This window comes from Malaclemys terrapin, chromosome 20, assembly GCF_027887155.1.
Source record: "Malaclemys terrapin pileata isolate rMalTer1 chromosome 20, rMalTer1.hap1, whole genome shotgun sequence".
NCBI lineage: Eukaryota > Metazoa > Chordata > Testudines > Emydidae > Malaclemys > Malaclemys terrapin.
In genome coordinates this window covers 18,584,239-18,609,949 of record NC_071524.1, presented here as the reverse complement: position 1 = coordinate 18,609,949, position 25,711 = coordinate 18,584,239, and the positions used below count along the sequence as shown (strand labels likewise).

General features: G+C 65.3%; 1 protein-coding gene across 5 annotated transcripts; it reads right to left on the bottom strand.

The window, feature by feature from the left end:
- Positions 1 to 511: 511 nt before the first annotated feature.
- Positions 512 to 24,654, bottom strand: CCDC9 (coiled-coil domain containing 9). 5 transcript variants are annotated; one of them, XM_054009949.1, is made up of 15 exons: positions 24,570 to 24,654; positions 8,948 to 8,976; positions 8,444 to 8,548; positions 7,564 to 7,692; positions 6,858 to 7,124; positions 5,659 to 5,742; positions 5,251 to 5,427; positions 4,790 to 4,977; positions 4,503 to 4,555; positions 3,926 to 4,037; positions 3,492 to 3,570; positions 2,856 to 3,267; positions 2,462 to 2,635; positions 2,107 to 2,180; positions 512 to 1,449 (listed from the first exon to the last, which is right to left on the bottom strand). In XM_054009949.1, the coding sequence occupies exons 1-15, from the start codon at positions 24,607 to 24,609 to the stop codon at positions 1,432 to 1,434; spliced, it is 1,941 nt and encodes a 646-aa protein (XP_053865924.1). In that variant the 5' UTR covers positions 24,610 to 24,654; the 3' UTR covers positions 512 to 1,431. The 5 variants fall into 5 exon arrangements, with proteins under 5 accessions (XP_053865924.1, XP_053865923.1, XP_053865922.1 ...); XM_054009948.1 differs by having other exon boundaries at positions 2,856 to 3,264; positions 7,546 to 7,692; positions 24,570 to 24,652; XM_054009947.1 differs by having other exon boundaries at positions 7,546 to 7,692; positions 24,570 to 24,650.
- Positions 24,655 to 25,711: the final 1,057 nt, after the last annotated feature.

Here is a 25,711-nt window from a genome sequence, read left to right as displayed (position 1 = left end):
TCCACCCATCCAGCTACACTTACCCAGCGCCCGTCACCCTTGGGACCCGACCGGCCTTTACACAGAGATCACCCACTGTAAGGCAGCCATCTCTGGGGTGGAAGCCGTAACAGCACACAGCAACGCTGCACCATTGCTTGAGATGGAGCCACAGCCGCTTTAAATGTTCTGGGGGAGGGTGGCTCAGGACAGGGGATTAACTAGCAACGCTGGAATCTAGCCAGGGCCCTGGGTTTAACAGGTACAGAAACCACCAGCTGCCCAGATTTCTGTCTCCAATGGACAGCCCTGATGGCAAGGCCCAGAGGGATTCCAGAGGGAGCGCGTGCCCGAGCGAAGGGGCACCTGTAAGGTTGCCCATCCCCACGGCAGTGCCCAGGAACACAGGCTGTCCCGGTAAGAGATTTGTCAAGTCACATGCCCCCACCCCTTTAAGCAGCATTCTCAGAGCCGTGCTGCCAGCCCATCCCCTCCCCCCCGCCAGGAAGAGCCCGACGCAGCCAGGCCCAGCGGCTTTGTGAAGGTTTTATTGTAAGAAAGTCAGGTACATCGGCATTGCTTTTACATGATCGAAAGCGACCGGACAGCACAGGAGACCTGGGCAGGACAACCAAGCATGCCAAGGCAGCACCGGGGAGTGAAAACACCTCTAAGCCCAGGCTCCTACCCCCCCAGCGGGCAGGGTGGGGGAGTTCTACCCCCTGGGGAAAGGAGTCACGGGCTGCATAGCGGTGGGTGGAACTGGCTGCCTGGGAGCGCAGACCAGGAGGACGGGGACACATTCAGGCAGCCCACCCGAGAACAGCCCCTTGCAATGGGTACAGCTGAGAAGGGGCAAAGCGTGGCTGGCTCCAGCACAGGAGACGTTGGCTAGTAGTGCTTGGACAGGGCTAGCTGCGGCTGGGGATCATACAGGTGCCCCCAGGTAACCCACAGCCCTCGCCTGGACTTCAGAGCTAGCGGGGCGGGACAGGGTGAGCCAGGGGCAGCCGCACACAAGAGGCGCCCTGGCCCACATAGTCTTTACACCGGGATTTAGGTGACTCCCTAATCCCATTAGACAGACCCACACAAGCCACGGCCCCTCCTGGACTCCAGCAGGGGAGGTTAATTGTGGACAGACACACGGTGGATCCCAGACATTTTGCACCGCTTGCTGGAACGACCTCCTCGCCCTGCTGCTCAGGGTCACGCAATTCCCATCAGAATAAACCCTCCAGGCCACCCACCCCCACACACACACACCCCCACACACCCCTGCATCCCCGGACTGGGCCCCCGGGAAGGTTAACCCAGACAACATCCAGACAGCTGAGCCTCAAAGCGCGTCCTGCCCGCACGGCTCCAGAAAGAGGCTCTACCAATCTGTGGAAGTCATGGAGGGAGCCGCCTGACCTTTGCCGCGGCAGCCTCGGGGGTGGCTCTGGGGCATCAGGGCTCTCCATTATCCTGTCAAAGGGGGAGAGAGAGAGAGAACGTGCCGTGAGTTCGAATCCTGGCCACAGATTCTGTCGGTGCAGCTGACAGAGACAGGTCACCCCACACCCCAGCAGGCAGCACCGATCCGCGCCTCTGCTGCACTACTGACCCCAGCTCCTGTGGGGCCCTGAGCGGGGATCCGGGTCCCGCTGCGCAAGCGGCTAGCGGAGAACTCCCAGCTGGGAGGCCCAGCAGCTAAAGCCACTCAACCGCTCGCCCCTCAGCGACCCAGCAGCAGCTGCTGCTTTCCACGTCCTCAGACCAGACCCCGTCCACTCCCGCTCCACCGAAGTCAATCCCCCCCCACTCCCACCCCACTGCCAGCAGGCTCAGGCCCTGGTTAGCTGCCCCCTGGGATAGGCGAAGGGGCCTGTCTTGCCCTCGCCTGGGACAGACACCGGGACAGGAACGCGCGGCAGCCCCGAGCCAGGCAGCGGCCGGTTTCCCCGTCCGGGATCTGCCTCTCCCCGCCCAGAGCAAGTCGTGACAAGGCCCAGCGCGGCAGGCGGATCAGTCCGCAGCGGGAGTGCCCCTGCCAGCGGGGCCACGAAGCAGCAGAGGGGCAGAGAGACGGGGCAAGTCCCACTATCCACCGGCGGGCAAGGCCGAGCTCTTACGGAAACACACCCGCTCGAGGTCCGTGATTTGCACCGTGCCTGCCGCCGGCTCCGCCTCCAGCTGGGTCGGGGTCTCTACGGCTGCTGGGGAGGAGAGGGAGAGAACATCAGCAGCCGGGGGCTGCGGGCAACCCCCCCCCCAATCACCCCAGCCCAGCCGTGCATGGCTCCCTCCTGGCTGGGGGCCCCTGGGACTGAGCCCCACACGCAGCCCAGCCAGCCCCCTCCCCTACCAGCCCAGCCATGGTTCCCCAGAGGCCAAGGGGAGCCTCCCCTCCCCCCAGGGGTTCCAAGCAAGCCCCCGGCTCTTGCCCCCTCCAGCCCCCCCCACCACACTCAGCACACACCCCACCCACCCCCAGCACCTTGCGTCGCAGGGACCCCCGGCTCCTCAGGGCTCCCAGCTGCGGGGGGGGCCGGCTCCTGCCTCTCCGTGCCGCCAGGGGCTGCTAACGCCATCGATCCCCTGGCCTGCGCCGGCTCCTCCTGCTGTGTGGCCTCGGCAGGCTCTGCCGTGCCCCGCCCGCCCGGCTCTGCAGCTGGGGGGAGATTGGGAGCCATTATTTCCTGGGGTGATGCCCCCCCACCAGTACTCCTGCTCTCTGACCCCTCCCCTCTGTCAGCCCCTACTCCCCATCCCACTGGGACCGCACCCCAAGTCCCACACCGGGGCCCTCTCCATTGTCCAAATGGGGCAAACGCCCCAAGCCAGACCAGCCTGATACCTGCCCCTCCACAGCACAGCTCTCCTCCCCTTACCTGCAGTCTCTCCAGAGGGCCCTGCCCGCTGTGCCTGGGGGGCGGGGCCGGGGCGCTGTGGGGGGCTGTCCCCCACACTGCCCCGGGGCGAGTTCAGCTCCATCTCCTCGCCCCAGTCTGAGACAGGCTGGTAGCCCTCAGCTGGGGAGAAGGGGCTGAGGGGTTTGCCCTGTCCTCCATGGGCTCCCGGCGGGGGCATGTCCAGCTTGGGGGCTGGGCCCCGCCCAACCTTCAGGGCCCGCGGGGCTTTCGGGGACTCCACAGGGGGCGCTGCCTCCTCCTCCTCGCCCGACGAGCTGAGGTGGCCTTCATCATCATCATCCTCCTCACTGACATCCTCCCACTGGTCCTCATCCTCGTCGGGGGGCTGCCGGGACTCGGGGGGCAGCTGGGCAGCCAGCACCTCCGCCTGCTGGCACAAGGCAGGGATGTTCAGACAGCGAGGGGCAACGGGACCCAGGGAGCCGCGGGGGACAGTGGGACAGGGCCTGATCCTGCGTGGGTGAGTCCGTAGGAGACGTGGGGCTGTAGGGGGAGTGGGGAGACATGGGGCAGAGCTGCAGGCCGAGCTACTTGTAGAGAGGATGGGGGGGGGGGAAATCCCCAAATGGCCGTGGCTGGACCCCGCCCCCTTACCTGTGGCTCCTCGTGGCGGGGGTCGGGCTCCTCAGCCCCTGGCCCCTCGTCCTTCTCCTCCCACCGGTTGTCGTGCATGCTGAGTGGGGGAGGAACAGGCATCAGGAGGGCCCAACCGAGCCAGACCCCATTCGGCACCCGCCCCACCCAGCACTGCAGAGCCCAGCCCAGACACACCGACGAACAGGGCCAACTAGCTCCGGAGGGGTTCACACCAGCCCAGGGGAAACTGAGGTGCAGTGAGCCCCCCTTCCCTTCGTCACGCAGGGAGTTAGTGGCTTAAATAGGGACAGAACCCAGGAGTCCTGGCTCCCAGCCCCCCGCACCGCCCAGTGCTGTAACTTACCAGACCCCTCTCCCTCCGCCCAGAGCCAGGAATGGAACCCAGGCATCCGGCCCTCGGCCCTCACACAGCAGGGCAAGGGTGGACTCACCTGTAGGGCTTGGCGGGCGCGAGTCGGCCCCGGCCCTTCCTCCTGTGCTCGGCCCGGTGCTCAGACAGGAACTCCCCGAAGGTAGGCGGCCTGGGGGGGCGCTTGTTCTCGTCTGAGAGGAGAGGGCAGCAGGGAGTTAACAGTCTGGGGGCAGGGGAGCTCACAGCAGGGCTGCCCCTGACCCATCCCCACGGCTGTGCGGAAGGCAGGCCAGGGCCGGATGACGCTTCCCAGAGCAGAGGCCTCCGGATCACCCCAGGGTCCGTCCTTGCCGGGGCTACAATTCCAGTCCAACCAGTGGAGAGCCAGCGGGTCTGCCCCAGGCCTGGGAACAGATCTCCCCCCCACAGGGGTACTGCCCCCAGGGCACAGCATCCCCCACCCCCAGCTACCCATGCTGTCCAGTAGGGCCCCCCGCCTCCTTGCACCTGGGTCCGGGGCTGTCTCACAGGGACCAAACACCCCCTCCCAGAACCCTCCGCCAGGGCGTCGGTATCCCCACCCATGGGGATGGGGAATGGCAGGGGGAGGCCCCCCCCAGTCTCCACTGGGCCCTGGCGCTGCCAGGGTCACTTACCACGCCTGGTGCCCGGGTCCGGTCCCGGCACCGAGCCACAGCCCTCCTTAAACCTGAAAGACGCGTGCTGGGTTAGTGCGGCCACAGGCGACACCCTCCCTGAGCTGGGTGTGAGCCCAGAGACACCCCCGCTGCCCACTGACCAGCCCCCGCACCCACTCCTCAGACTGGGCCCTATCTGCCTCCCCCCACCCCGCCAAGCGACCCAGCTCAGGCCCCGAGAACCAGTGCAGCCCGGGGCCTTCCCCACCCGCCCCAGGGATCCCACTGCTCCGCCGCCCTCCTACATGGTGTCCGTCTTCTCGGCGTCCCACTCCCGGCACCACTGGCCCGTGGGCTTGCGGTGCCGCGCCAGCCGCTCCTGGTCGATCTGCTCCCGCTCCTTCTTCCAGCGCATGTACTCAGCCCGCTCCCGGCCTGTCATGGACAGCGTCATGTCCAGCGGCCCCCCGCTCTTGGGGCCTGGCCGGCGGCCCTGCGGGGAGGGGGAGAGAGGCTTGCAGCCAGGAACAGGCGTCTCACAGGGCCGTGGGATGGGACCCCCACCCCGCCCCACACACTCCCACCTAGGCACAGCCCCTGCCCTGAGGGGCACCAGCCCCACGGCCCAACCCCACCAGCTGGCCATCGTAGGAGGGGCAAGGGGCTGGGATACACCCCCCCCACACACACCACCTCCCACAGACACCCACCCCAAGGCCCTCCCCCACGCAGGGCCCCCTTGGCTCCCCCTCCCCGGGGTACATACCGGGGCGTGCCACTCCTTCTCCCGCTCCATGCCTGTCTTGACCTTGTCAAAGTCGGGCCCACCCCAGTTGCGGACGTGCCGCCGGCTCCCCTCCTTGCGGTCGGCCTCCTGGAAGGAGCCACTGCGCCGCGGGTCATCCAGGAAATTCCGCACCGGGTTCTTCTCCTGCAGCCCGTCCTGCAGAGAACCAGGGCAGGGTCAACCCAGAGCCACGGCTCCCCCACCCTCTCACCCAGCCCCACTGCAGAGAGGGCACTGAGGTGCGGACAGCTCAGCACAGGGGGCCCAGAGGCCCTTGGGGAAGGGGGGAAATCCACCATCCCCCTGCACCTCCCAGCAATGGTAGCAAAACAGGGGCGGGGAAAATGGGTTTTCCAAGCTGGCCACCCCTCCCTGCCCCCCACTCACCCTCTGGTTCCGCTCATACTCCGCAATCTTCTCCATTTCCTCGTTCATCTTCTCGATGTTCTGCCGCCTTCGCTCCTCCCACTCCTGGTGTGGGAAGGGGAAGAGTGAGAGGGCACAGCAGGTCCAGGGGACACCGGTACCACCTGGGGACACCCACATCCCATTCCCTGCCCCCACCCGAGCCAGCCAGTCAATGCCCTGGGGCTGGATCGGAGCCAGCACCCCCTAGAGCAGAAAGGCCCCAGGGTTACGAGGAATAATCAGCATGGATCAATCATGCCAAACCAAACCTAATTTCCTTCTACGGTAGAGCATTACTGACCGAGCGGACGAGGGGGGAAGCCGTAGATGAGTCCTATCTCGAGTTCAGGAAGGTTTTTGGCACAGCTCCACGTGACATTTTCATAAGCAAACCAGGGAAATGTGGCCTAGAGAACGTTACTCTAAGGCGGGTGCCTAGCTGGTTGAAGACGGCACTCATCGAGGAGTTATCAATGGGTCGCTGTCAAACTGGGAGGGCAGATCCGGGGGGTCCTGAAGGGGCCAGTCCTGGGACTGGTACCAGTCAACATTTTCCTTAGTGACGTGGATAACAGAGTCCGCTTATCAAGTCTGTGTATGACGCCCAGGAGGAGGGGCTGCCGGCACTTTGGAGGGCAGGGTTAGGATTCAAAATGATCAGGACCAACTGGAGACCTGGTCTGAATTCAGCCAGGTGAAGCACTTTGCACCTTTCTTGGGAAGCGGGGACTGGGCGGAATCAGATGCACAGCTCCAAAACAGGGAACGACTGTACATCGGGAAAAGTTTCCGAACGCTCGGGGGAGAGACAGGCTTCCCCAGTCGGCTGGGAGACGGGTCGGACAAACCCCCGTCAGGGCTGGGCTGGGTTGGGTTTCCGTGGCCTGGCTCAGTGCCGGGGCTGGACGCGACGACCTCTCGATGTCCCTTCCAGCCCAGCATTGCTACGATTCCATGCCCCCCTCCCCACCACCCGAGCCGGTGCCCCCCAGAGAGACCCCACATCCCACTCTGCAATCCGCCCCCCCGGGGGAGAGTCCTGCTACGAGCCTTCACCCCCTGCCCCAGCAGAAAGCAACATGCAACACCAGCATGAGTGCACGAGTGTAAACGCACATGCAACGCACTATTGCTGAACTAGGCCCAGCCTAGCAAACTGCCCACAAGACATGACGCACCTTGGATTTCCTGTCAGGGCCTCCTTCTCCTGCCGCTGTGACCGCGCCGGCCCCTCCTCGGCCCCGCGGCCTGCGCCCTCGCCCGCCCGGAGACGGTCCATCCCCTGCGCCGCCTCCTGCCCCTTCCCAGACGGGCTGGTCAGGCTGCTCCGCCCGCGGCGACCGGCTGGAGGGGTACGGTCCGACCCGCCCCGCGCCCCGGGGAGGTGGGCCACGGCCAGCCTTGGGTGCGCCGGGGGACTTCCTGTCACTGACCACGCGCTTCTCCTGGGGCAGGGGAGAGAGGCAGAGGGTGAGAAACCAGGGCCGGGCCACAGCTGCTCCCCACCCTCCTCCCCCGCAGCACCCCAACTTCGTGTCCCCTTCAGCCCCCCACAGGAGCTGTGCCCCCCACCCTTATCACCGTACCCCTCAGCTCCCCAGCAGCCATGCCCACCCCCCCCACCCTCCTCCCGCTCACCCTCCCTACAACTGCTGCCCCCCCAAGCTGGCTTCCCCACCCTCCTTCCCCTCCACAGGAGTTGTGCCCCCCACTGGTTTACCCACCCCCACTTTTTATCAGTGGCTACCATCCCCCCAGCAGCCATGTTGCCCCCGCCACTTATCAGTGCTCCTCTACCTTGCCCCCCCATGCCCTTGGGGGCTGTCCCATCCCTCTCACCCCCCACCCCGCCACCCCAGCGCTCACCCCGGGGGACAGCAAGACCTGGACAGTGATGGAGACGTCCTTATCCGCCCGCTTCCTCTCGGGCTCACCCTCGGAGTGGCGCGGCCGGCGCGAGCCTGTCACCGCGATGCCTTCCTGCTCGGCCTTCTTCCGATCCTCTTCGATCTCCTGCGGGGAGCGGCAGGGACGTGACGGGGCTCCCGGGCCGAGCGGGGAACACCCCCCCACACCTTGATCCCCAGAGCAGAAAGCCAGGACTCCCCAATGTAGTCACCCCGTCTTGCCCCTGGAGCCTGGTATCCCGACTCCAGCGCACCCATCTGGACTGGTACCGAACCCCTTCCCTGCTGCCCCAGAACTGGCCATCAGGCCCAGAACGCGCCCCCGCCCACAGCACCAGATGCCTCTGCTTCAGAGAAAATAACCCTCTCCCCCCCATGTCCCTGTTTAGGGGACCCCCAGGGATTCTAGGACCTGCCCCCCCCCCCAGCCTGGTGTTACATAAACCACCCCCAGAGTTAAGCTGCTGCTGGACGTTTGTGTCTCACGAGCTGGATTACACGGCTCCTCGGTGCCTTAGGGCACGTCCGACACCACGGGGCGGAACCCGCTGCAGGGGTAGGGGGCTGGTGGGAGGGATTTGGGGGGCAGGGGGTAAGTGGGGCTGGCGGGGGGTCGGCGATGGGATGTGGCGCTGGCACCAGGATAGGGGAGCTGGCACCGCAGGGGAGGGGTCGGCGATGGGATGGGGGGGTTGGCGGTGGGATGGGGGGCTGGCTCCGCAGGGGAGGGGTCGGCAGTGGGATGGGGGGGGGCTGGCACCGCAAGGGAGGGGTCGTCGGTGGGATGGGAACTCACTGGGGCTTTCCTACTGCCCAGCACTTTCTGGGGCACCAGCCTGAACCCCCCCAGCTCCCACCTGGTAGCGCTTGATAAGTGCCTCGTTCTTCTTGCGCAGCGCCTCGATGCGCTTGTCCAGCTCCGCGTCCTTCTCCTCCTTCGACTTCAGGTCCAGCGTGGCCGACTAAGGAGAGAGCAGGGAGAGCTGGGGGGGCCCCACAGGCCGAGCTGGGGCAGGGGCAGGACCTCTGCACCCCACCCGGGAGCGGGGCAGATGCCGCACGTCCCTCCCCACCTCCCAGAGGGACCTGGCTGGAGCCCGACGCCTGGCACCTCGGGCCCTGGGGGCTTTGGGGGGCTGACACGGGCTGGGGGGGTCCCCCCACCTCTGGGCTGGGTCAGAGCAACGGAGGGGACCCAACTGTGGGGAACCCCTGGAGCTGCCAGCGGCACCGTGACCCCAGGGCGTGACTCCTGCTCCACCCCCACTTTGCCAGGGGCACCCCAACCCGAGAGGGGCAGGCTGGAGCCAGAGCTGTGAATGCAGCTCCCCTCCCCCCCGATCACCTCCCCCCAGACTCACCATCTCCTGGGCCGGGCTGGGCGGCTCCGCTGTGAAAGACACCAGGGGTCAGTCCCGGGCCTGGCCCCTCCCGTGTGGGGCAGGGCCAGGCCGTGACCCCACTGCACAGAGCTGGGGGGCACCCCGGGGCACGCAAAGCACCATGGGCGGAAAGACAGAGACCGACGGGGGGAGACCCCCACCCCCCCGCCCCCCAAATCCCCCCCGCCAGCCCCCTACCCCGGTCCCCCGCCAGCCCCACTTACCCCCGCCCCCCAAATACCCCCCGCCAGCCCCACACCCCAACCCTCCACCAGCCCCACTTACCCCCCGCCCCCCAAATACCCCCCGCCAGCCCCACACCCCAACCCTCCACCAGCCCCACTTACCCCCCGCCCCCCAAATACCCCCCGCCAGCCCCACACCCCAACCCTCCACCAGCCCCACTTACCCCCCGCCCCCCAAATACCCCCCGCCAGCCCCACACCCCAACCCTCCACCAGCCCCACTTACCCCCGCCCCCCAAATCCCTCCCACCAGCCCCACACCCCAACCCTCCACCAGCCCCACTTACCCCCGCCCCCCAAATCCCTCCCACCAGCCCCACACCCCAACCCTCCACCAGCCCCACTTACCCCCCGCCCCCCAAATACCCCCCGCCAGCCCCACACCCCAACCCTCCACCAGCCCCACTTACCCCCCGCCCCCCAAATCCCCCCCACCAGCCCCCTACCCCGGACCCCCTCCAGCCCCACTTACCCCCCGCCCCCCAAATACCCCTCAGCAGCCCCCTACCCCGGACCCCCGCCCTCCGGACCCACCTGTCCCCGCTGCTCCCCCCGCCCGCTCCTCCCACTCCACCACGTGTCTGGGCCCCACATCCGCTTCCTTGGGCGTGGGGGGGGCCTTAAAAGGGCCACGACACCCCGTCAGTCTGTGGGCCCCCCGCTACGAGCCACGCCCCCACACGAGCCACGCCCCCAATCAGGGTTAGCGCTGGGGCGGGGGTCCCGGGGCTGATGCTTAGGGGTGACACACACCCCTGCCAGGCTCGGTCGTGGGCTGGGCCGGACAGCACCCCCAGCCAGAGACAGGGGCCTCTCTGTCCGTCCCTCCGACTGTCTGTCCCTCCATCCCTCCATCCATCCCTCCATTCCTCCGTCTGTCCCTCCATCTGTCTGTCTGTCTGTCCCTCCATCCATCCATCCCTCAATCTATCTGTCCCTCCATCCTGCCATGTCTCCATTCATCCGTCCGTGCATCCTTCCATTCCTCTGTCTGTCTGTCCCTCCCTCCCTCCATCCGTCCATTCCTCCATCCCTCCATCTGTCCGTCTGTCCCTCCATCTCTCCATCCATCCATCCATCCATCCGTCTATCCGTCTATCCATCCATCCATTCCTTCATCCGTCTGTCCCTCCATCCGTCCCTCAATCTATCTGTCCAGCCATCCCTTCATCTGTCCCTCCATCTGTCTGTCTGTCCCTCCATCTCTCCATTCATCTGTCCATCCATCCATCCATTCCTCCATCCGTCTGTCCCTCCATCCGTCAGTCTGTCTGTACTTCCATCCATCTGTGCATCCTTCCGTTCCTCTGTCTCTGTCCCTCCATCCATCCATTCCTCAATCTATCTGTCCAGCCATCCCTCCATCTGTCCATCTGTCTCTCCATTTGTCCCGCCATCCAACCATCTGTCCATACTTCCCTCCATCCCTCCATCCATCCGTCTGTCCAACCATCCATCCATCCATCCTTCCATCTGTCCCTCTGTCTGTCCGTCCAGCCATCTGTCCAACCATCCATCAATCCCTCCATCCACCTGTCTCTCCGTCTGTCCCTCTATCCATCTGTCTGTCTGTCCCTCTGTCTGTCCCTCCATCAATCCATCCATCCTTTCATCTGTCCCGCCATCTGTCTCTCCGTCCATCCCTCCAACTGTCTGTCCAACCATCCATCCATCCATTCCTCCATCTGTCTGTCTCTTCATCTGTCCTTCCTTCCATCCCTCCGTCCCTCTATCTGTCCATCTGTCCCTCCATCTGTTTCTCCATCCCTCCATCTGTCCCTCCATCCTTCTATCCATCCAGCTGTCCATCCATCCATCCATCTGTCCATCCCTCCATAGAATCATAGAATCGTAGGACTGGAAGGGACCTCGAGAGGTCATCTAGTCCAGTCCCCTGCACTCAAGGCAGGACTAAGTATGATCTAGACCATCCCTGACAGGTGTTTGTCCAACCTGCTCTTAAAAAATCCCCAATGACAGAGCGTCCCCAACCTCCCTTGGCAATTTATTCCAGCGCTTAACCCCCCTGACAGGAAGTTTTTCCTAATGTCCATTCTAAACAACCTTTGCTGCAATTTAAGCCCATTGCTTCTTGTCCTGTCCTCACAGGTTAAGGAGAACAATTTTTCTCCCTCCTCCTTGTAACAACCTTTTATGTATTTGAAAACTGTTCTCACGTCCCCTCTCAGTCTTCTCCAGACTAAACAACCCCAGTGTTATCAATCTTCCCCCGCAGGGCAGGTTTTCTAGACCTTCCATCATGTTTGTTGCTCTTCTCTGGACTTTCTCCAGTTTATCCACATCTTTCCTGCAATGCGGCGCCCAGAACTGGACACAACACACCAGTTGAGGCCTACCCAGCACAGAGCAGAGCAGAAGAATTACTGGCTTACAACACTCCTGCTAATACAGGCCAGAATGATGTTTGCGACCCTGCCGGCTCCCACCGAGCCCGCTAGATGGAGTCTGCGGGCCGGTGCTGGGAGCGAGCGAAGGCAGCGTGGGAGCTGGCGAGAGGCGCTGTCGCAGGGAGGGATGCGGGATGCTCCAGCTGGGAGCAGGTCTGAGCTCAGGCCCAGCTCAGTGCTTGGGTGGGAGCCCGGGAGCCGCACGCTCGGCCCTAAAGGGGCATCTGGGGTTAAATCGTGAAAAGGGGATCCCAAAAGGAACCCCACCCCACCAGCCCTGCCGGTGCCCCTTAATCCCGACCTGCAGACCCTGCTGCCCCAGCCCCGAGCTCCCCACCCCACACAGTCCTGCCGGTGCCCCTCAATCCCGACCTGCAGCCCCTGCTGCCCCAGCCCCGAGCTCCCCAACCCCACCAGCCCTGCCGGTGCCCCTCAATCCCGACCTGCAGCCCCTGCTGCCCCAGCCCCGAGCTCCCCACCCCACCAGCCCTGCCGGTGCCCCTCACTCCTGACCTGCAGCCCCTGCTGCCCCAGCCCCGAGCTCCCCACCCCACCAGCCCTGCCGGTGCCCCTCAGTCCCAACTCGTGGTTTCCTACTATCAGGGATGGATTAACTCTCCAGTGGGCCTGGGGCTATTAGATTTTGTGGGGCCCCTGGGGGTTTGGAGTGGGGGAGTGGGCTCCAGGATGGGTCAGGGGGTTGGGGTGCGGGAGGGGGTGTGGGCTCTGGGTGGGAGTTTGGGTGCAGATGGGGACTCCGGGCTGGGGCAGGGGATTGGGGTGCAGGAGGGGGTGCGGGGTGCGGGCTCTGGGTGGGAGTTTGGGTGCCCGACAGGGACTCTGGGCTGGGGCAGGGGATTGGGGTGCAGGAGGGGGTGCGGGCTCTGGGTGGGAGTTTGGGTGCAGGCGGGGACTCCGGGATGGGGCAGGGGATTGGGGTGCAGGAGGGGGTGCGGGCTCTGGATGGGAGTTTGGGTGCAGGCGGGGACTCCGGGATGGGGCAGGGGATTGGGGTGCAGGAGGGGGTGCTGGCTTTGGGTGGGAGTTTGGGTGCAGGCGGGGACTCCAGACTGGGGCAGGGGATTGGGGTGCAGGAGGGGGTGCGGGGTGCGGGCTCTGGGTGGGAGTTTGGGTGCAGACGGGGACTCCGGGCTGGGGCAGGGGATTGGGGTGCAGGAGGGGGTGTGGGGTGCTGGCTTTGGGTGGGAGTTTGGGTGCAGGCGGGGACTCCGGGCTGGGGCAGGGGATTGGGGTGTAGGAGGGGGTGCGGGCTCTGGATGGGAGTTTGGGTGCAGGCAGGGACTCCGGGCTGGTGGCCGGGGATTGGGGTGCAGGAGGGGGTGTGGGCTCTGGATGGGAGTTTGGGTGCAGGCGGGGACTCCGGGCTGGGGCAGGGGATTGGGGTGCAGGAGGGGGTGTGGGGTGCTGGCTTTGGATGGGAGTTTGGGTGCAGGCGGGGACTCCGGGATGGGACAGGGGATTGGGGTGCAGGAGGGGGTGCGGGCTCTGGATGGGAGTTTGGGTGCAGGCGGGGACTCCGGGCTGGGGCAGGGGATTGGGGTGCAGGAGGGGGTGCGGGGTGCTGGCTTTGGGTGGGAGTTTGGGTGCAGGCGGGGACTCCGGACTGGGGCAGGGGATTGGGGTGCAGGAGGGGGTGCGGGGTGCGGGCTCTGGGTGGGAGTTTGGGTGCAGACAGGGACTCCGGGATGGGACAGGGGATTGGGGTGCAGGAGGGGGTGCGGGCTCTGGATGGGAGTTTGGGTGCAGGCGGGGACTCCGGGCTGGGGCAGGGGATTGGGGTGCAGGAGGGGGTGTGGGGTGCTGGCTTTGGATGGGAGTTTGGGTGCAGGCGGGGACTCCGGGATGGGGCAGGGGATTGGGGTGCAGGAGAGGGTGCGGGGTGCTGGCTTTGGGTGGGAGTTTGGGTGCAGGCGGGGACTCCGGACTGGGGCAGGGGATTGGGGTGCAGGAGGGGGTGCGGGGTGCGGGCTCTGGGTGGGAGTTTGGGTGCAGACAGGGACTCCGGGCTGGGGCAGGGGATTGGGGTGCAGGAGGGGGTGCGGGCTCTGGGTGGGAGTTTGGGTGCAGGTGGGGACTCCGGGATGGGGCAGGGGATTGGGGTGCAGGAGGGGGTGCGGGCTCTGGATGGGAGTTTGGGTGCAGACGGGAACTCCGGGCTGGGGCAGGGGATTGGGGTGCAGGAGTGGGTGTGGGGTGCTGGCTTTGGGTGGGAGTTTGGGTGCAGGCGGGGACTCCGGGCTGGGGCAGGGGATTGGGGTGCAGGAGGGGGTGCGGGCTCTGGATGGGAGTTTGGGTGCAGGCGGGGACTCCGGGCTGGGGCAGGGGATTGGGGTGCAGGAGGGGGTGCAGGCTCTGGGTGGGAGTTTGGGTGCAGGCGGGGACTCCAGACTGGGGCAGGGGATTGGGGTGCAGGAGGGGGTGCTGGCTTTGGGTGGGAGTTTGGGTGCAGGCGGGGACTCCGGGCTGGGGCAGGGGATTGGGGTGCAGGAGGGGGTGAGGGGTGCGGGCTTTGGATGGGAGTTTGGGTGCAGGCGGGGACTCCGGGATGGGGCAGGGGATTGGGGTGCAGGAGGAGGTGCGGGGTGTAGGCTCCGGCCGGGAGGTGCTTACCTCATGCAGCTCCTGGTTGGCGGCGCAGCAGGGCTAAGGCAGGATCCCTGCCTGCCCTTGCTCTACGCTGCTCTGCTCCCCGAGGCGGACGGCATGTCCGGCCCCTAGGCAGAGGGACCAGGCCGCTCTGTGCGGTGCACGCTACCCGTGCATGCAGGCGCCGCCCCCGCAGCTCCCATTGGCCGCACTACCCGGCCAATGGGAGCTGTGGAGCCGGCGCTATGGTGGGGCAGCGTGCAGATATTCCCTGAATGCCCCTCACCTAGGGGCCGCAGGGGCACATCGGCGAGCTGGCGCTCGCAGCTCCAGGCCCAGGGTGGGCGCTGAGGCTCGGGGACTGGTGTCTGGCCTGCAGCGCGGACACTTGCTGCGGGACGGGTGAAAAGAAGCAGCGGGCCACATCCAGCCCATGGGCCTGCGGGGCCCCCCTTAGCTCGAGGCCCTGGGCTGCAGCCCTTAAATCCCCTGCATTAATCCAGCCCTGACTACTATCCCAGCCCTAAACTCCCCACCCCACCCAGCTCTGCTGGTGCCCCTCACCCCCGACCTGCAGCTCCTGTTGTCCCAGCCCCAGGCTCCCCACAGCTCTGCTGGTGCCCCTCACTTCTAAGTATTATCTAGACCATCGCTGACAGGTGTGTGTCCAACCTGCTCTTAAAACTCTCCAGTGACGAGATTCCACAACCTCCCTGGGCAATTTATTCCCACACTTAACCACCCTGAGAGGAAGTTTTTCCTAATGTCCGACCTAAACCTCCCTTGCTGCAGTTTAAAGCCAGTGTAAGGGCCCGCAGCCCCCCGGTGTCCCAGCCCTGCCCCCCCCCAGCTCTGCCGGTGCCCCTCACTCCCGACTTGCAGCCCCCTGGTGTCCCAGCCCTGCCCCCCCCAGCTCTGCTGGTGCCCCTCACTCCCGACCTGCAGCCCCTGCATGGAGTCCCCCGTGTATCGCTCCCTATGTGAGGGGTTCGGGTCTCCCCAAGAGGGAGTTTGTTTCTTGGGGACCTTTTTGCCCCTTCTGGTGGCCCGGGAGGCCTGAGCGATGGGGAGCCGAGCAGCCCCAGGGTCCCCGCTGCAGCGAGCTGCCCGCCCCTGCCAGCCCTGCCAGGGTGTTGCCAGCTTCATCCTGCAGCATCCAGCCTTGTTTCCATGGCAGCTGCTCTTCCTGCTGGGCTCCCGGGCGCTGATTGGCCGCGGCTGCCTGGGCGACACAGATGGAGGAGAGGGCTGGACCAGCAGGGAGGAGGGCTGGGGGGGGGATAGTCACTTATTTATAGGGGGGGAAACACACCCAGGGTGGAAGGGCAGGAGTAGCAGGCCCCCAAAGGGAGGGCTGGGTGCACCCCACCCAAGCAGGGTAACCCCCCAGGTGCCCTGGCGCCAGGGCCAGCCCCTCTCCCCCTGCGCCCTGCCCAGGGCACCCACAGCGAGCGTAGGAGCTGCCTGGGCAGAGGGGTGCAGTGTCCAGTTTGAGTCCCCCCTGCCCAGCAGCAGGAATGGGGGCGCAGGCCCCGTCCCATCTGAGCTCCACCCACACCCGGCAACGAGAACGGGCCAGCCCAAGGGGTCTCTGAGACCTCGGCAGTGGCTCACCCGGCACCAGGACCTGCCTCTCCTTCCCCCCATCAGCTGTTTTCTCCTTGCCCAGGGCAGATTGCAGCCCCGGGCCCCAGACCCTGCGGGAGAGGCGGGCCCTGCCCCACAGGCTCACAGCCCCCATTACAGGTGGGGCTCTGCGGCCCAGAGAGACGAGCTCATACAGCGAGAACCGGGCACAGAACCCAGGTGTCCTGTGAACAGAAAGTCCAAGCTCCCATCTGCCAACTTTGCCAGGTGAGCAGTTCAGAGCCCGCTCTGGGAGAACCCAGATCTCATTCCCTTTTGGCAGCCACTGATTGGGCCTTGGCTGACTTCCAAACTGGAAGCAGGCAGGGAGAGAGGGCTGGGGGGCATAGATGGCTCTGACCTCCCAAGGGGGGCTGGGCTTGGATGCCCGGGGACCCCAAGATGGACCTAACTGAGGGGGTCCCTGTTGTCTGTGCCTGCAAGACCTGTCTTGGACTGTATTCCTGTCATCCAAATAAACCTTCTGCTTTACTGGCTGGCTGAGAGTCATGGTGAATCGCAGGAAGCCGGGGGTGCAGGGCCCTGAGTTCCCCAATACTCCGTGACAACTGGTGGCAGCGGCGGGATCTACTGCACCCCGTGGACGGCGCTTCCTGCAGTAAGTGACTGGGGAGCAGTAAAACGAAGGGGGATTGACGGGGACCAGGCGTGCTGAAGAGTGAGAGAGAGACGGTTATTACCCCTGGGAGTGTGTGACCAGCGAGAAGGACTTTTGCAGTAACAGGGTCCCCCGGGGGGATCGCAGCGAGTGGTCCCAGGGGCGGAGGAGTCTGCAGCTCGACCCTGGCAGAGAGGCGGTGACCTCGAGAAGGGCTGGCACACTAGGGGGGCCCCCTGGGAACTGTGGGGAGCTGTGAGCACACAGGCCGGTGAGTGGCCAGCAGGAAGATGTATGCCAAGCGGCTTAAGAGCGACCTGGTGGAGCTGTGCAAGCAGAGGCGGCTGCGCATTGGGAGGCTCACCAAAGAACAGCTCATTGCCCAGCTGGAGGCGGAAGATCGCGCGAATGAACTGATCCCTGTGTCTCAGGGAAGCAGCCTGGCAAATGCAGCGCAGGCACCAGTGTCTGTCCCAGCTGGGAGTGGTCAGCCGGCTGCTGAGGGCTTCCCGAGACCCCTCCTTCCTATGCCTAGGGGAAGGGTGGGGAGGAGCCCAGCAAATACCGAGGGCGCCGTGACCCCCCCGGCCAGCAGGGGGTCCCCCCAGCGAAGCCCGCCGGCCAGCAGAGGATCCTCCCGGCGGCGTTCCGCATCCGGGGAGCGGAATTGGCTGGAATGGGAGAAAGAGCTAAAACTGAGGGAGCTGGAGGATCGTGAACAACAGAGACAGCATGAAGAGAGACAGCGTCAGCATGAACGGGAGGAGAAAGAGAGACAGCATCAGCGTGAACGGGAGGAGAAAGAGAGACAGCATCAGCGTGAAGAGAGACAGAGACAGCATGAACGGGAGGAGAAAGAGAGACAGAGACAGGAGAATGAGAGACAGCATCAGCGTGAACTGGAACTGGCGAGACTGAGGGGCAGCGAACCCCCGGCTGCGGTGAGTGAGGGGGGACCCAGGACTGCACGGAGCTTTGATAAGTGCATCATGGCCCCATACAAGGAGGGGGAGGACATGGATGACTTCCTGGAGGCCTTTGAGATGGCCTGCGAGCTGCACCAGGTTGATCCCGCGGACAGACTCCGGGTCCTTACCCCCTTACTGGACCCCAAAGCCGTGGCATTGTACCGCCAACTGGAAGAGGCAGAGAAAGGGGACTATGAGCTATTCAAAAAGGCCCTGCTACGGGAGTTTGGGCTGACTCCTGAGATGTACCGGGAAAGGTTCCGGAATCAGGATAAAACCCCTGAGATCTCATATCTGCAACTAGCCGCCCGCATGGAAGGATACGCCAGCAAGTGGGCTGATGGGGCCCAGACGAAGGAGGACCTGGTCAAACTGCTGGTACTGGAGCAACTGTATGAGCGGTGCCCATCTGACCTGAGGCTGTGGTTGGTGGACAGAAAGCCAGAGAACCTGCGACAGGCAGGCCGGCTGGCCGATGAGTTCGTAAAGAGCCGGTCAGGAGATAAAAGGGAGGAGTCCCAAAGGAGCAATCCCACCACAACGCAGAGAGAGAGTCACCATGGGACCTCCCCGTGGGAAAATACAGAAAAACCCCATCAGAGGGGAACATCCGGCATCAGGACCATCCGACCCACTCAAGGGGACCCACGGGACATGGGCTGCTACCACTGTGGCCAAAAGGGCCACATACGGGCCCAGTGCCCCAGGCTCAGGGACAGACTGAGCAGGCCGAACCCACAGAGGGTTGACTGGGTAGAGACCCAGCCCGGCGAGAGGCAGCATTCCCAGGGAAGGGGGGCTGGCAGAGTACCACCTGCTAAGGAGGGAGGAGAGCCCCAGGCTAGCTTCTCTGGGGGGCCAGATGCTCCGGATTCAAAGTTCTCCGTTTACAGGGTTGGCGCGGGGCTGTCCCTGCGGAGCGAGTGCCTTGTTCCCCTGGAGGTGGAGGGGAAGAAAGTTTATGGTTACTGGGACACGGGCGCAGAGGTGACACTGGCCCGGCCCGAGGTGGTGGCCCCAGATCGGGTGGTGCCCAACACCTTCCTGACCCTGACCGGGGTGGGCGGGACCCCATTCAAGGTTCCCGTAGCGAGGGTACACCTGAAATGGGGGGCCAAGGAGGGCCCCAAGGACGTGGGAGTGCACCACCATTTGCCCACCGAGGTGTTGATGGGGGGGGACCTAGAGGACTGGCCAAGCAGCCCCCAGACCGCCTTAGTTGTGACCCGCGGTCAGAGCCGGCAAGGGGCACTGCCCCCTGGCCTTGGGGGGGGTGCTTTGCCTGAGGCGCGGGACCCTAAGCTGGTGGGGAGGGAACGCCCAGGGACGCGGCTCAGGGAGGCTGCAGCTTCGGACCCAGCGGGCGAGAAAGAGCAGGTGGCCATCCCTGTCCCAGCTGCTGAGTTCCAGGCCGAGTTACAGAGAGATCCCTCCTTGCGGAAGATAAGGGACCTAGCCGACCTCAATGCGGTACAGACCATGGGACGAGGTGGCCGGAAAAGGTTCCTGTGGGAGAAGGGGTTCCTGTACCGAGAATGGGCTCCCCCAGGGAAAATGGAGTCAGGGGGGATCAGGAGGCAGCTGGTGGTACCCCAGAAGTATCGCCGCCAGCTGCTGTGCCGGGCCCATGACATTCCCCTCGCAGGGCACCAGGGAACCTGGCGTACCCAGCAGAGGCTGCTACGGAGCTTTTACTGGCCTGGGGTCTTTGTTACTGTCCGACAGTACTGCGGATCCTGTGACCCCTGTCAGAGGGGGAGGAAGGCCTGGGACAAGGGGAAAACAGCTTTAGGACCCTTGCCCAGCATAAAGGATCCTTTCCAGAGGGTGGCCAAGGTTAAAAGGGCGGCTCTGAACCAAGAGAGCCCAAAGCACAGACCTCCAGACTGGAACGCTGGGAGAAGACCACAGCCCAGTTGGAACCCCAGAGGTATGGGGGTGGGAAAAGGGCGCAGGCCGCATAAACCTTCCCACATGCGAACTGCGAGTGCCATCAAGCACCCCCGACCTAAGGGGGGGCGTGAAACTGGAGGGGCCTGGTGTAATTCTCACCAAGGAATGGGAGGGATGCGGGGGCATCCATGGGAACGGGGGTAGGTTCGAACTTCCCCAGGTCACTGGCTAAAGTGACCCTGCTCAGTTCGGTCTCGAAGGGGGGAGAGATGTGACGAACTGGGCCTGTTCTCACGGTGGTCTGTGAATGCTGACAGGGGAGTGTTCTGGGATAGTCTGCATTGCAGGATGGGATCTGCCCGAGGGCGCCCGAGGGCGCATACCTGAGTGTGTAACATGAGAACCCAGGAAGGGGTTGAAGGGGAGGCGACTCCTTAGCCCGGGAAACTGAAAAAAAAGGCTGTGGGAGGGGTCGCTGAAAGCAGAGTGCTGGAAGCAGGCAGGGAGAGAGGGCTGGGGGGCATAGATGGCTCTGACCTCCCAAGGGGGGCTGGGCTTGGATGCCCGGGGACCCCAAGATGGACCTAACTGAGGGGGTCCCTGTTGTCTGTGCCTGCAAGACCTGTCTTGGACTGTATTCCTGTCATCCAAATAAACCTTCTGCTTTACTGGCTGGCTGAGAGTCATGGTGAATCGCAGGAAGCCGGGGGTGCAGGGCCCTGAGTTCCCCAATACTCCGTGACACCGGGGCACTGAATGGGTCTGCCTGGGGCAGGGTCAGAGGCAGCCACATCTCAGCACTGGGTGAGGGATCCCTGTATAAACAGCCCCCACGCCCCACCCCAGAGGTGGCTGCATCTCAGCACCAGGTGAGGGGTTCTTGTGCAGCTGTTAAAAGCAGGGGCGCTTCACCCCAGAGGAGGCAGCATGTCAGCAGCGGGTGCTATGCATGTGGTACTTGGCTGCATCAGCACTGGGAGCCTTGGACATGCCAAGGTGGGGCCCGGCTGACCCCGGTGGGGCCCCTGGGGGGAAGCGATAGAGCATCCCCCAACAGTGGGACCAAACTCAGCCTGCTCTAACCCCCGCCACACCCCATAGACCCCGAGATGGGACAGCAGGGAGCAGGGGCAGCCTGGTAGGACCCCCCCCAGCTCCCCGGGAGCTCTGGCGGCTGGCTCAGTGGGGTGAGGCTCGCTCTGCAGAGCCAGGGGATTAGCCACAGCCACCCATGAACCGGGCTCGTCCGGCCGCCAGGTGGACTCCCGGACACCAGGGCTGCCAGATGTGCGGGACACACAGCTGCTGCCCCCAGCTGGGCCTGGTGCTGGAGGGAGGCCGGGATAATCTGGGATACCAGGCTCAGTCCTGCCTGCCCCAGCCCTTCACACAACCCCATGAGCAGGGCAGGGCAGCGACCCGGCCCCCTTCCATACCAGCCCGTGGAGCCAGATGCCAGCTGTGGCCTTGTATCCCCCCTCCCCACCCCTGCAGCATGGGCCACAGTTCAAAACTCCCACCTCCCACGCCTGGCATGAGGGGGGCCAGGCTCTGCAGCCCCATTGTACAGAGGGGAGGGAGGCCTGCCCCCAGGGTCACACAGGGAGTAGGGGGCAGAGCTGGGGAGAGAACCCAGGAGTCCTGGCTCCCAGCCCCCCTTGCTCCAACCCACTAGACCCCACTCCCCTCCCTGAGATGCGGATAGAACCCAGGAGTCCGGGCTCCCTCCTCTTCCCATCTCAGTTGGTCTCTGGGGCAGCCCCCTCCACTAAACGGGGGGCGAGTGAAGGGGCCAGGGAATTTGGGGAACTCCTACTCTAGGGCTAAGAACCCCCAGGACAGACGGGGAGGAGGAGGCAAAAGGGGGTGGGCAGTGGGGGGATGGACAGATGGGGCAGCCTATGAGATGTTGCTGCAGGGCAGAGTGGGTGTGGGTGTGTTAGGGGGTGATGCGAGGGGCAGCTCAGGGGGACCTGAGGGGAGTGGGACAGTGCTGGGGGGACTGTGGGGAGCAGTGTGAGATGCAGCCCCCTTCTCTAAAGCTGGGGTGCAATGGGGTGGGGGGAGGGGGGAGATGGAGCCCCCCGCTCTAAGGTTGGGGGTTCTGGGGGTGCAATGGGGGAGGGGTGGGATGCAGCCCCCCCGCTCTAAGGCAGGGGGCTCTGGGTGTGCAATGGGGGAGGGGTGGGATGCAGCCCCACCCCGCTCTCAGGCTCGGGGGCTCTGGGGGTGCAATGGGGGAGGGGAGGGATACAGCCCCCCCCGCTTTCAGGCTGGGGGGGGGAATTGGGAGCAGACGCCCCGGTCCCGCGGCCGCACGTGGTCCTTGTTCCTTTGGTGACAGGCTCTTGCTGTTCGCTGATTGGCTGCGCCGGGCGCAGCTCGCACCAATGAGAGCCCGGCTGGGGGGGGCAGTCTCAGCTGCTGGGGGGGAGCGCAGCCAAGTGGAACCAGCGGCGTTAATCAAAGAGCTGGGGGGGGGGAAGGGTCAGAGCGGGGTCAAAGGTCATAGTGGGGGAGAGCAGAAGGGGCCAAGGTCGGGGGAGGGGGCTGGGGGCAGAGCGGGGTTCGGGGCACAGAACAGGGGCGGGGGGTTCAGGGCAGGGGTGGGACAGAGGGGGGTTTGGGGCACAGGACAGAGCAGGGTGAGGAGACCTGGGGACTGGGGGTCTGTGTGGGGTCAGAGAGGGAGATGGAGTCGGGGTGCGCAGCAGGGTCAGGGGTTGGGGGCAGAGCGGGGTTCGGGGCACAGAACAGGGGCAGAGCGGGGTTCGGGGCACAAGGCAGAGCAGGGTGAGGAGACCTGGGGATGGGGGGGGTCTGTGCGGGGTCAGAGAGGAAGATGGAGTCGGGGTGCACAGCAGGGGCGGGGGTTAGGGGGTCCGAGCGGGGCTGGGGCCGGCAGGTTTGGGGAGAGGACACGAGAGACCAAAGTGAACCCTCGAGCCCCAGCCCGCAAAGGGTCTGCAGGAGGAATGGGCCGGGGGGCGGGGTGGGGCGGGGAGAAAACGGCCTGTCCGCCCAGCCCCCCACTCTCCCTGCCCTGGGTCAGACCGATAGGTCTGTCCAGCTCGGGTTCCCGCTGTGGCTGCCAGCCTTTGGTGCGAGGGACGTCTCCTCGGCAGCCCTGGCCCCCCATCCTTCCAGCTCACCGTCACCGGGACCCACGGCATCCCCCGGCCGCCCTGTGCTGAGTCCCAGCTGCCTTGCCCCTCGTGCAGCTGTTTGCACCAGTGCAAAGTGAGTGTGAAAGGAGGGGAGTGGGGTCGGGTGGGTTAGAGCGGGCCGGGGGCGGGGCGGTGAGAGGGCCGGGAGCCAGGACTCCTGGGTTCTATCCCTGGCTCTGGGATGGGAATGGGGTTTATTGGGTTATAGCGCGGGAGGGTGCTGCGGGGGTGCTGGGAGCCAGGACTCCTGGGTTCTCCCTGGCTCTGGGATGGGAATGGGGTTTAGTGGGTTATAGCGCGGGAGGGTGCTGCGGGGGTGCTGGGAGCCAGGACTCCTGGGTTCTCCCTGGCTCTGGGAGGGGAGTGGAAGCCAGTGGGTAGATTAGGGGCCTGGTGTCAATGGGGGAGCAGGGTGCAGAGCCCTGGGACTCCGGGCTGGGGCCCCCTGTACCTGTTGCGCAGTCTCAGTTATAAACTGCATCTCCTGTTCCCTCCCCCTGAGGACCCCACCCCAGGGGGCTGGTGCCCCCAAACTCCCGGTCTGGCACTGGACACGTTCGCTCCAGGCTGTTGCCACGTTCTGCTTTCAGCCACGCCTGCAAACGGGGCCTCCTGCCCCCGCGGGCCAGCGGCCCCCAGCCACAGCCGCCACCTGGCTGGAAGTTGAATCAGCGGGTGGTTTCCGGCGTGTTGATCTCAGGCTCCCGGTGAGCTCATGTTCAGGGGCTTTTTGGAGGGCTGCGGCCGACTCAGGTGACAGCGGTTGGCGGGAGGTGGATGTCATCGCTGTGGAGGTGACATCAGGGCCCCGCTCTGCAGCCGAGGCGAATGCCGCCCGGCCGGCGCCGAAGGATCTGGCCAAGGGGACAGCGACAGGCTCCAGGACGGGAGCCGAGAGGGCAGTGTAGTGGCTAGGGCTGAGAGTTGGGCGTCTTGCCCCTGACCAGCTGGGGGACCTTGTGCAAGTCACGTCGCCGCTCTGTGCCTCGGTTTCCCCACCCACCCTTTTCCATTTAGACTGAAAGTTCTTTGGGGCGGGGATTGTATCTTGGTCGGGGTCTGCCCTGATCTCGGCTGGGGTCTGGGCGGCGCCCGGCACAACGGGGCCCTGATCTCGGCTGGGGTCTGGGCAGCGCCCGGCGCGACGGGGCCCTGATCTCGGCTGGGGTCTGGGCAGTGCCCGGCACCACGGGGCCCTGATCTCGGCTGGGGTCTGGGCAGCGCCCGGCGCAACGGGGCCCTGATCTCGGCTGGGGTCTGGGCGGCACCCGGCGCAACGGGGCCCTGATCTCGGCTGGGGTCTGGGCGGCGCCCGGCACGACGGGGCCCTGATCTTAGCTGGGGTCTGGGCAGCGCCCGGCGCGACGGGGCCCTGATCTTGGTTGAAGACCCGGAGTTGGAGCAGGGAATTGTTCCTTCTCACAGGCACCGGACTCTGGCTACTTTCTGCCTGACACCTCGTGTGTTGCTGACGCCTGTGCAAAGCGCTGCTGGAACAGGAGTCTCTGCTGGCCCAGAGAATTTCACACTTGTTGTGCCCAGGTCTGGGGCCAGCACAAACCGGGTGTAAAACACTCCCACTCTGGGCAGGGCAGAATTGGGCCCAGGCTGCGGGGCTGGGGAGAATCGGGCCCCACAGCATCTGCTGATGCAAAACACCGAGGGTACGAGTCGGACTCGCCCTGGCGTCGTGGCTACAGTGACTCCGGCCGGGGCCATTTGCAGCCACTGGTGCATTTTAAAACGAGCCCTTTGCAGGGGGAGGGACCGCCCGGGATGATGGGGGGGGGGGGGGGGGCTGATCCCGGGAATGCAGCTCCCCCATCCCATCAGCCGCGTGGGGCCGAGTTCATCCAAATACACTGTCTGTCTGGGAGCACAAGCGCCCGCCCTCCAGCTAACCTGGGCCCGTCCCTGTTCAGCCAGCAGGTCCGCTCGCTGTCTGAATGAACGTGGGCCCGTGGGCGGGGGGCGGGGGGGTGTTTGTCACACACACACCCGCGTGTGCGTTGCATCATGTGAGCGGGGAAGTTGCTGAATGGCCGGTGCTGTCGCTGGGTAAACTCACCTAGGCAGCAGCATGACTCATTGGGGGGCGCCTGGCGCATGTGCGGCCACCGGGGAACCGGCTCGCGGGGAGGAATAGACAGGCCATGATGTCAGCATCCTCGTTCGAGCGACTGACTAACGCTGGCTCCCCGGGGGCCCGGCTGGCACGGGAGGCTGCTATTGGCCAGGCCGGGTGCGCGGGCGGCCTCCTGCCTGCCCAGCCTTCGCAACTGGTCTCCTGTTGGCTCGGGTGCCCGAGCCGGGGCCTCCCCTCCACGGCACGGGATCCCACAGCCCCTGCGGGCGCGGGCCGGCTGGCCCAGGCGCGTCCCCGGCTCGGCTCCGTGTCCCGCCTCTCAGGTCGCATCAGGAGAGCAATTAATCATCCCAGCCGCCGGTGGGGGGTGAGCGAGCGCGGTGACCTCGCCCGCCCGCCGGAGTTCACACCCCCAGATCTAGGTCACCAGCACAACGATTGGGCTGGGGTTCAGCAGATTTGTGACACCAGATCGTTTCCACTCGCTGGGATGATTAGGCATGGGAATAATGGGGGGTAGAGGGGGCACCATCAGAGCTGGCTCCTGGGGCAGGCACCTGCAGGGAAAACCGCCAGGTACATCTGGGGTTTCAAGCGAGGCGACCTGAGGAGACCTGGGATGGGGGAGCAGCGTTCCCAGCTGCTGGGACGAGCTGCTCCGGGGGCGTCCCCGTCCCGTTGCTTTTCCTCCTGGGCCCCGCGCTGCCCCCGGGTGCAACCAGAGAACTCTGCAAAGGGGCTGCATGCAGGGGCTCTCCCCACAGGCCCCATAGCTGATGCAACTGGCAGGGGGCAGTGGGAGCCCTCCAGGGGGCGGCGGACCACACCATCTGACCGGAAGGAGCGTGCAATATGTGTGTGCAATGCAGTGAGTGAATGCAAGGAGTGTGCAAAGCGGTGAACATGCCATGAGTCTGCTGGGTCTCCTTTCCCAGGGAACAGGGGACCCCAATTCAGCAGCACTAACCATCCCTGGTATTGCAGCCGCTTACCTGGGGCCAGGGAGACCGAGCTCCCCATTGAGGGGGTCCCTGTGGGGCGGGGGCATGTCAGGGAGCGCTCCCCAACTCTGACCCTGTTCTAGGCACATGGCGGGGGGGGGGGGGGAGAGGGGATTCAGCCTC